At 39.1% G+C, this 11,068-nt stretch overlaps 1 protein-coding gene across 2 annotated transcripts in view; it reads left to right on the forward strand.

The window, feature by feature from the left end:
• The window catches only part of fam184b (family with sequence similarity 184 member B), a 67,192-nt gene extending 57,050 nt beyond the window's left edge, over positions 1-10,142 (forward strand). Inside the window, exons 10-19 of one of the 2 annotated variants that reach the window (XM_017461795.3) lie at positions 191-308; positions 384-575; positions 1,081-1,297; positions 2,313-2,443; positions 2,540-2,706; positions 5,072-5,263; positions 5,398-5,506; positions 5,613-5,717; positions 6,655-6,884; positions 8,579-10,142. In XM_017461795.3, coding sequence (XP_017317284.1) covers positions 191-308; positions 384-575; positions 1,081-1,297; positions 2,313-2,443; positions 2,540-2,706; positions 5,072-5,263; positions 5,398-5,506; positions 5,613-5,717; positions 6,655-6,884; positions 8,579-8,669 — 1,552 coding nt within the window. In that variant the 3' untranslated portion in view covers positions 8,670-10,142. The remainder of the gene's footprint in view (positions 1-190; positions 309-383; positions 576-1,080; positions 1,298-2,312; positions 2,444-2,539; positions 2,707-5,071; positions 5,264-5,397; positions 5,507-5,612; positions 5,718-6,654; positions 6,885-8,578) is intronic. The other variant, XM_047152200.2, reaches the window with a different exon arrangement.
• The last annotated feature ends 926 nt before the right edge of the window (positions 10,143-11,068 follow it).

Consider the following 11,068-nt stretch of genomic DNA (forward strand, 5'->3'; position numbering starts at 1 on the left):
CTGATGTTATAGTGTGGCACTTGCTAAAGCTATCCCCTAACCTTTTTTTTTGTCTGTTTAAAGTCAGAAACTACCAAAGTAAGAGTATATACAGTTTAGATCATGTTTTTTGTTAAATATTTAATGGCAAATTGCTCTTTAATTTGAATGATGGGTACAATCTAAGACATTATACTGTATGTCTGTTTAGGTTGCAGTTTGAGAAGCATTTCTCTGATCATGTAGCAGATCTACAAAAAGAGAGAGAAAAGGAGATCCGAGACATTAATGTGCATTGGCAACACAGGGTAGAGGAACTACAAACACAGGTAACACACTCACACACACAGTTACACACACAGTCGTTTTATGTTCTGTAACCATACTTCATCCTGTACCTATAGTTGGATGAGAAAAAAGTGCTATTCCAGAGGAGCAATGAAGAAAGAGATAAGGAGGACTGCTGTGGTAATGACGAAATGAAGAGAATGAAGCTGGAGATCCAAAAAACAATAGAAATGAACAGCTCACTCAGTGCCCAGCTTTATGCCACAATTCAGGAGAAAGAGAAGTTAATAAAGAAACAACAGTTACAGGTAAATTGAAACGCCAGGAAAATACTGTACAGTGAGTCCTTTTTTTTAGTTTCTTCACAATTTGGTCAATTTCTAATTCCCACCCACCATCCAGCTCTCCACTGTCATATTGTATGACAGCTACCAAGTAGGGAGGTAAAGGCTAACATGCTTCCTCCAAGATGTATTAAGCCAGCTACCCACATATTTTCAAACTGCTCTTTTGCCTTCTATTACACACATGAGATTTTAATGATTTATCAGAACTTGACAAACTGACAGTACTCCTGGTTTTGACCAGAGTAACCACATACAAATTTGAGCCATATAAATGAGACTGTTTAGTACATAGGTAATGTCTACATCAAAGTTATCAGAAGATAAAATCTGTCTAAGATATAAAAAAAAAAAAATTATTAGATAGCTTTTGCTACAGTAGATCTGTAAAACAAGATCTTGATGCAACTTAAGCTGACAATAGTATTATAGACGTATGATGCTCTTATGTTTTGTGTGTGTGTTATAGGTTGTACAGGAGGAAGATGAGGGTGAGGAAGCAGTGAAGGACAATGAATTAACAGATGGGAAGAGAGATGAGCGTGGATGGCATCAGCGAGACCAGGAGTTGTTACGGGTAGAGAGACTCAACCACCAGCATGCCTTACAGGCTCTAGAGAAACATGCAAGTGAAGAGCTGCAGGCAGAAAGACAGCACCTTCACACCCAGTACAAACTACAGTTGGGTAAGAATGGCAACATAGACACAATCATTATTATCATGGGCGGCTGTGGCTCAGGTGGTAGAGCGGGTTGTCCACTAATCGTAGGGTTGGCGGTTCGATTCCCGGCCCACGTGACTCTACATGCCGAAGTGTGCTTGGGGCAAGACACTGAACCCCAAGTTGCTCCTGATGGCAAGTTAGCACCTTGCGTGGCAGCTCTGCTACCATTGATGTGTGAATGGGTGAATGAGACACAGTGTAAAGCGCTTTGGAACTGTTAAGGTTAAAAAAGTGCTATATAAGTATAGACCAGACCATTAAATAGTTTAAAAGATCAAAGTAAACAGAATGATAGAAATCTTTAGTTAAAATGAGAAACATGAACGTACAAAAGAAATAACACATGTAATGTGTGATATTTTGAGCTTAAGAATGAAAAAGTTTCCTTAAGCAATGAATTTCATTCATTCATTCAGTTTCCTTCTACTTTTCTTGGTTGGGGATCTCAGTGGCAATAGGCAGTCATGGCTTCTCTATCCCACAACACAGATTCCAGTTCCTCCTGGTGGTTCCTCAAACGTTCGTAAATCAATGTGCCACCAATACTTTGACTGGCACCTCCATTCAGAGGACGGCAGGCCCTACTCCAAGATTGCCAAGATCCACACCCAGTCACAAAACTGAAGAATAGCAACCTTGCATTGAAACCTGATTTACACGGCTTTATTGTTCTTCCAAAAAGAAGGTTTAGTTAGGGTATCAATATTTTTGTGACCCTGACTGTCTCCTATCTTCCAATGGCTGACTATATTTTACACGGAAGATTGTACAGTGACAACTCGGTGATCTAACAGTACAATCATTTCTGCCCATTCTCCTAAAGGTTACCAATAATTCTGTGTATGCCATGACACCATTCTTTGTATCCCATATCACTATGTCCTTCTTTTAATGTTTTGGGAGTGTTTTATCTGTGTTTCTTGTCTGTATTTCTCTCTGTATCTGTGCGTGTGTGTGTGTGTGTGTGTGTGCGTAGAAAAACAGAAAGCAGAGTTAACACAACAGCACACTGAATGGGTCAGGCAGGTCACACAGAGACATATGCAGCAGATAGAAGACCTGCAGAACGAACTAAAGACACATACAGAGATGATGGCTTTGCAACAGGTATATTCTGCTAACCCTGGCATTAGCATCCACAAGCACAACACTGATGTAGCTTAACATAAAAGAACCATTTCCCTCTCTCTCTCTCTATGCAAGGACCTGAAGCAGCAGAACCGACTACAGTCTCTTGAGAGGCAGCTGGATGAGAGGAGCAGTGAGGTGCAAGAGCTGAAAAGAGAGAATGAGGAACTGAGAGAGCGAGTGCATGAACTCAACACCGAGAGAGAAACCAGCATGCACCACAAACAAAAGAGCAGCAGAAGGTCAGATTAAGGTTCAAAACTTCAAATTGGTGTTGTTTTAAATCAGAAGGATACTAATTGGAATTAACTATGAGAATATGTGCATTTCCTGAAGAAAATGCAAGCGTGTTTATGAAGCATAAGCAAGTTTCTGGTGTTGCTAAGGTGTTGCTAGGGTGTTGCCAAGTAGCTGCTAGGATGTTTCAGCTTGATCAGATTTATGGTTCCTAAGAAAGAGACATTTGTATTGAACTCCACCCCTAAGGGTGGCCACACCCCACCCATAGCAAACCGCCTCTGAGTCTAGTCCTGTACAACCCCAGGCAAAGATTATGGAATCACCACATTTAGAGGAAGTTCACCTGGCTTTTTTACTTCATAGCAGACAAATCACTGAAATGACACAAAACAATTTTTTGTTTAATAGTTGAACATTCTGGCTTCATGAAACATACCTCAAACAAATTAAATTAAATTGGCGTATTAATGGCGTATCTTTTTCCAGATCAAGTAGAGGAAAAAAAACATGGAATCACTCAGTGTTGAAGAAAAAAAATTAATCACAATTAATACTTTGTGTAATACTTACTCCTCTGGCTTTTTTGAAGGCGTGAATTCTTTCAGGCGTGGACTTCACTAATGAAAAACAATATTCTCTATCAAGCTGGTTACAAATTTCTCGAATAGCGGTCAATAGATCAGCTTTGCAGGATGGAGCCTTGTCATGGGCCAATTTTTCACATTTCCACCATAAATTTTCAATCGCATTGAGATCTGGACTGTTTTCTGGTCCTGTCATTGAGTTGATCTGTGTTTCCTGAAGAAAAGCTTTAACACTTTTTGCTCTGTGGAAAGATGCATTATCATCCTGAAAAATGACCTCATCGTCACCAAACCTATTTTCTATCGATGGAATGAGAAAAGTGTCCAAAATTTAAATATACACCTGTGCATTGACTGCTGAGGTCTCCCCTGGTCCTTTCCCTGACATGCAACCCCATATCATAAACGAGTGGAAATCTGATAGTTTTCTTCAGGCAGTCGTCTTTATGTTTCGTTAGAACGGCACCAGACAAAAGTTCCAGCATCGTCTCCTCGGCCAACACAGATTCATGATTCATCACTGAATATCACTTTCATCCAACCATCCACACTCCATGATTTCTTCTCTTTAGCCCACTGTAATCTTGTTTTTTTCAGTTTTTTTCTCTATGTAAATCCCATTTCATTCAGTTGATTTCTTATAGCTCTGTCACAAACAATGACTCCTGATTCAACCCATTTGTTTTGTCGTACATTTTAAATTTTCAAGGCATATCACTTTGAGATTCCTATCCTGAAGCTTTAACGTCTTCCTCGGCGTGTTGATTTGTTGTTAAGACCATTAAAATGAAGGCACCAATGATAAAAACGATCAGAATCACACTGTGCTTGAATTCCAGAATTTGAATTTAAAAGTTCAGAACCTTCTTATGTCATAATAGTTGAAAACAGAGAAAATCTTGATGATATGTTCACTAAACCCATTCATAGTCTTTATGAAGACACCAAAAGTTATCAGCAATTATTGTTTACATTGTGTTAATTGAAGCATGAAAAAATGCTTGCGCGGACTCTGATCTTTGTTCCGTGGGTATTCACAGTAATACAGTGATGAACTTATATTGATTTATCCAACTGAGCATCATCATCACTTAAATACTGAAAACTCACAGAATATACATTAAACATCAATCTCAACTTGAACATTATTAATTATTAATATTATTATTGTATTATTATATTAATATTAGAGCAATTACTAATGAGATATTTTGAAGAAATTTTACAGTAAGTTAACAATGAAATTCACTCAGCTGGGCGTCCGCCATGACTCAAAGCCTCTTGGCTGATTTCGGTCATGTGAGTGGACTGTGATCATTTTCTCACAGTAGGCTATGGACTCTGATCATTTTTCCGTAGCATTCTGTGACCATGATCTTTCTATCATCCAAGTACATTTATGAGATCATTCTTCAATGCTCAATCAACAGCCGTGGATGCACAACTGCAAAAACACAGTTTTGTGACTCTGATCGTTTTTTCATTGTGGTCTTCAAATCTTAATATTATGCCTTTTTTTGCCCAGGAGTGTACTCCTAGGTCAAGTCTGCTCACACTGAAATGCACTGCAGTGTGCATTATTTCATATTTGGATTTATGTATATTTGATTTCTAGACTTGGTGTGGTGAAACAACTAGAAACTAATACAACTGAGTCAATATTTTATCTTTTTAAAAATATATATGAAAAGTGAATTCATTGAATTATCACAAACTACAGGGACCTGGTACATTGTGCACAAATGTATACATTTTCAATACTTGAAATCTTTGTTTTTTGCAGGTTGTCCAGCTCCTGGAAGGAGAAAGGGGATGAGGGTGGATCAAGGGATGGGGAGGAAGACAGGAATGATGAAACACAGGGCGAAATAGAGACCACGAAAAATGAAGAGAGAATAGAAATAAAGACCATAATGTCTGATTTCACCTCTGCCCAAACACAGCTACATGCCCGCATTGTTGCCTGCGAAACAGAGAACGCACTACTCTTATTATATTTTTCAATAATGAACAACATCCATACACACAGCTATAGCATGCACACAACTAAGGCTATATTAGAGCATAAAAAATAACTGTTTGTGTATGTATGTATATGTATAAATGTAGACTGAAAGAGAGGGAGGAGACGGGAAAAAGAAGAGTAGAGGATCTGCACATCATTGCTAAACTGCAAGACAAGCTCAATGAAAGAGACCAGCTCATCAAGAGATTGGTGGTTAGTACAAAAGACATGCATACCTGCAGGTGAATGAGTCTTAAGTGTGTACACTAACTATGTGCATACAGAAACTTAAGTTTTTCTTTGTTCTTTTGTCCACCAGGAAGATCTCCATCAGCTATCCCAACATCCTCCTCTTATCAGTGATGGGAAAGTGAAATCCTACCACCCCAGAACACAAACAGGAAGTCTCACACCTACCATGAAGGTTAGTTTCACACATCACACACACAGAGCCTGGAGAGATTTCTGGGATGCGGATCAGCCAAGCACTAGTATATCTCACAACAGTGTGGTAAAGAGTGATGTTCATGCCTTCCCCACAACACATCATGTTTTTGATATTCATAAGCAGACCAAAATTGTTAATTAATAATATTTAGTTGGCTCATGTTAACTGGTTTCATGATGTATTGCTTGATAAATGAAATGCAGAAATACTGATGTATGTGTGTATGATGTATGTGGAGTATAAGGAGGCACTGAAATTCACCCATTGGTTAAAAAAAGCCACACCGATGGGCCTCCCAAGTGGTGCAACAGAAAAGCATTAGCCCTATTGTCAAGAGCTCACAAGTTTGAATCCTGACAATGCCACAGCTATCCGCGAATGGGAGTCCTAAACAGCAGAATTAGCAGTGCTGCCTGGGGGGAGGAATGGCATTACTCTCTCCCCATCAGTCAGTGTTACACTAGCCAGTCATGGGCGTCTGTGAGCATATATATGTGGAAGAGTAGTGCTTTCCTCCATGGGTGTTAAGCTGCCCTGTGGCATAGCATGAGCAGCAGTTTGAAAAGATGCGGTGGTTGGCTTCACATGTCTCAGAGGAAGCTGTAATGTGTCATGTGGCTAGTAGGTGGGAATTGGTAGATGGGAAAGAAAGCACACACCCAGAAGTACTGTTCATATTTAACATCAACAATACAAAAACAAACGATGATTTTTATAACAATATGGCCCTCCTCTGAAAGTTGACATCAATGTAAACTAATGCAGTTTTACACATCTGTCTAGAAATAACCTGCAAGGGAAGTTAATGATCTGCATGAACACATGAAATATGCATTTGAGCTATGTACTCGGAATTAGTATTTGGAAAAAGCGCTCAGCGAAGCAAAGCAGACGTACTTTGTCATGTTTCCAGAAAAAGATCCTTGAGGACATCCCACCAAGTGGGTCCAGCATACCAAGTCTCAGTTCAGTGGAGGGGGCATCCCCCAAGTCACCCCAATTGTCAAGTCGGGCAATCCTCCCATCACAGACACAAACTCCAATTTCCCCTCATCCTGAAGCCAAGACCTCTGTTCGTCACACTCTCTCTCCCACTCATGATCTCCTGTACCAGTTGCAACTCAACAACACCCAGCACATCAGGTAATTACAGACACTCATGCAAATCAGTAGACAATAAAAAGAATAATAATTGATTTAGTTCTAGGAACAAGAATATTTCTGGACTTTGTTCAAATTTCGATGCTAATAACAAAATTTCCCCTAAGAGTGTGGGTTGAGTATTTCAGAAACTGCTGATCTCCTGGGATTTTCACACAAACAGTCTCTAGAGTTTATAGGAGTCTGCAGTCTGAAACACCTTGTTGATCAGAGAGATCAGAGAGAGGGAGAATGACTGCTCTGAGCACGCAGGAAGTCAACTCAAATAAGCACTCTTTACATCTGTGGTGAGCAGAAAAGCATCTCCGAATGCACAACACATCAAACCAGAGTGGGTGAGTCTATGTCCATGATAGCCTCAGATTCATGTTCTTGGCTCACAGGAGAGGAACCCAATGTGGTCTGCTGCTGTTGTAGCCCATCCACCTCAAGGTTTGATGTTTTGTACATGCTAAAATGCTTTTCAGCTCACCACAGTTGTAAAGAGTGATTATACGAGTTAGTATATCCTTCCTGGTAGCTCGAACCAATCTGCCCCTTTTCCTCTAACCTCTCTTATCAACGAGGCATTTCCACCCACAGAAATTGCTCTTGACTTGAACTTTGCATGTTTGCTAGAGTTGCAACTTGACTTTTAAACAGCTGAATGTTCGAGTGCGCTTGACATTGATGGCATGACGGTCCTTGCGAATGGCCTAACCCTAAACACTATAGGTTCTGGGGCAGAGTTCTGTGTACATGGGCAGGATTGGGGTCTGGCTCAAGAAGTATAAAACATTCAAATCTTATTTAGCTTGAACTGTTTATCCTTTAGAGACCTCATTTAGTCAGTGGCACCTTTTGAATCCACCTGTTTTTCCAAGTGATCAAAAACATTTAAAAAAAAGTGTTCCTTGTTGCCCAGGTGTGCCCCGTTAGATTGAATGTTTAAACAATGAATAGCTCTGAATGTCTACTCTTGGTTTGAGCCCTGTGAAGACTGCATTTGTTGTTAAAAAAGGATAAACTAGCATGAAGACCAGAGAGTTGTCTCTGAGAAAAGCCATTTTGAAGCTGAGAAAAGAGGCAAAATCGATTACAGACATTGTACAAGTATTGGGTATAGCTAGTACCACAGTTTGGTGATGTCAATGGGTTGCCACTTGAAGCAGCAATTACAAACAAAGCACCTGCAACCAAATATTAAGTGTTATTTACATTAAGACTATCTGGGTCAATACTTTTGCTTGCCTAAGAATTGGGTGCTCTGCCACCAAAAGTTGCCATGATCTAAATCGTTTAACAGATCCAGATGTTAATATCATGAAATGAAAGCTGAAATTCTGATCTATAATCTCATATTCATCTTTTGATCTCAAAGCCAAATGTCTTCAGTGTACAGTAAAAATAATAGAATTGGCCTATTTACTTTCAGGGGGGACTGCAGGCACTGATTTGCACCACAAAACGTTTTGATATAGCAGACAATGTGTGTGATTGTAAACAACAATTTATAGCAGAAGAATTGGGTTCTAGAGGACAGCATGCTTGGACAGAGATTATGTGCATGCAACCATGCTACATTCTGTGTATATATATATATATATATATATATATATATATATATATATATATATATATATATATATATATATATATATATATATAGTTAATTGATGTATTTATCTGTGTTTCAGGGCTCCATCTGAAACAAGGGTGATTGAAGCAGGACCTGATGGTCAAGACCCCAAGAGGCAAGAGTGGTTCACCAAATACTTCTCTTTCTGAGCATACTGGATCATACATTTCTGACATAGTTGTCTGTTCAAATATACTTTGAATCCACAAAAGTTTGAAAAGCTATACCAAGAGGAACTCTCATTACATACTTCCAACATCTTTCACACAAGCACATACAGACTAGTAACAAAGTAAAGGGGGAAAAATGGTGCCTTTTTTATGCTGTGTGTGGCAGCTTATAGGGGCACAACAACAAATTGACAGTTAATGATGTGTTTCCTTTCTATTTTCACCTATCTCTACAAACTTATGCCTCCACACACTTTGAGATCATGACTGTGAAGAAACAGAGCGAAGCAAAAACACGAATCCTCCCGTAACATACCACTCTCTATTTATTTGTACGCAAACTTGTATTTTTCCCCTGATAAGATGATGGAGCATTAATTCACATGGAAATAATGCAATGTGTAGAGTTTTTGTTCATGTCTTGATGTGGAGAATATGATTTATTGTTCAATGTATGCTGCATGACTTAGTGAACCATTATTAAATGTAATCATTATTAAATTATATTGTAATAACGTTAACATAACACTGCCAGTAAATCAACATGAAAACCTACAACTTATCCAAGAGACAAAGACGTTAACAACTAAAATGAACGTATTAGATTGGGATTGGACAATGTGAGCATTAAACTTTTGATGTCAATATTTCTGATGTCAATATATACAGTGTGTAAACAAATTTAAAGATATAAGATAAAATTATCATCAAAGAAGATAATCTCTGCTATGAAAAGTAACTCAATTTACCCCAGGAATACCTTGCCTATGAATTGATTTTCTGCATATTTCCAAAGGTCTTGACTGGTTAAGGGACATGAATGGCTATTCCATTTCTGTCATGACCTTGACATTGGCATTAATCAGCTATGCTATTATCCTGGAAACAGTTAACAGACCTCTGGACCTCAACACTGTCTAATCGCAAACCCTCTACCATAGTTCCTAGTGGTACTAGGGTACTAAGTCCCAGCACCACCAAGCTACCGCTGTTAGGCCCTTGAGTAAATTCATTTAACAACATTTGCTCGGTTCAATTGTAAGTCTGTTACGAAAATATGTCAAATATATTTACACAGATTTTGCCAAATATGTAAATGCAAGCTGAAGATTCTCCCTGAAGGACAGATATTAGCACTAAAGCTGATATCATTTTAGTAAAGGACGAAACACAATAGCAGGATCTGAAAAATGCATGTTTGCAGCAATCAAATATTCTACGCAACCTCCTAAATATTCAACCCAAACCTTCATACTTAAAATTGGTTGTGGAAATGACAAAAGGTAAAGAACCAGTGGTGCTATGTGTGGTATTTTGAATTAAAGATGATGCTTGTCTTAGTTATCTACTGCTCTATCTAATTATCTAATGATCATGGGAGTGGCTAAAGGGTGTTTGTGGCCACACCTGCTGACCATTGAGCTCCAATAAATTTCACATGAACAATCAAAATTGGTGATATGTTATTATTCACAACCACAGGTGGGCTATACCATCATAGCATTGTTGGTTTACAGCTAAGTAGGTGGTTTGGCTACTGACATAAATTACATTCAGCAGGTGTGAATGTGTGTGTGTGTGTGTGTGTGTGTGTGTGTGTGTGTGCGCGCATGGTGCCCTGTGATATGAAATGAATCCCATTTAGTCTGTATTCTCACATCATGCCTAGTGTTCCAGGATAGGCACTGGGACTCTGACCATGAAGCGGTTATTGAAAATAAATGAACAACCACAGGTATTTCATATAGCCTAAGCCTGTAGCCTAAGACCAAGCTGCAGCACAGGCCGGGCCACCAGATAACAGCCTGAGAAATCTGCAGAGTAGTCTCCAGAAGTCATCTATATTCTACTGCCCAGAAATGATGTAACACCACCTATAATTATACAGCAAACCAGTTGTGCCAAACTATCCAATCTGCATTTAGTGCAACACATCTTCATATGCCTCTGGCACCTATATGATTGAATACAATCTCAACTAGGAAGGAGTGAGATATAAGATGCCAAAATAAGATGTGTCCTTAGGGAGAAAGCTGAAGAATAACTAAGGACTCACCTTCAAAAAAGTCCAAAACAAGGTGTGTAGACTGAAGGAATCCAAGGGATAAACGTGTACAAAGAGGAGCCTGCACACGCTACATAAGAAAAAAAAAAAAAAAAAACAATTCAGGCGAGAAAAAAGCCACTGCTTTACTGGAGAACAAAATGGCAAACATTTTAGTCACATTTCTCAATGCCTGATTACATTGCTGGGTGTAGGAGCCATCTTAAGCCTCCTTTGGAGGAACAAACACATACCCCCTTGCCCAGCCAATAGAAGAAACCAACAAACAGACTTGTCTCAAACCCTCTACTGAAAACCACTCCACTTCCCATCC

This window comes from Ictalurus punctatus, chromosome 29 (assembly GCF_001660625.3).
Source record: "Ictalurus punctatus breed USDA103 chromosome 29, Coco_2.0, whole genome shotgun sequence".
Taxonomy (NCBI): Eukaryota; Metazoa; Chordata; class Actinopteri; order Siluriformes; family Ictaluridae; genus Ictalurus; species Ictalurus punctatus.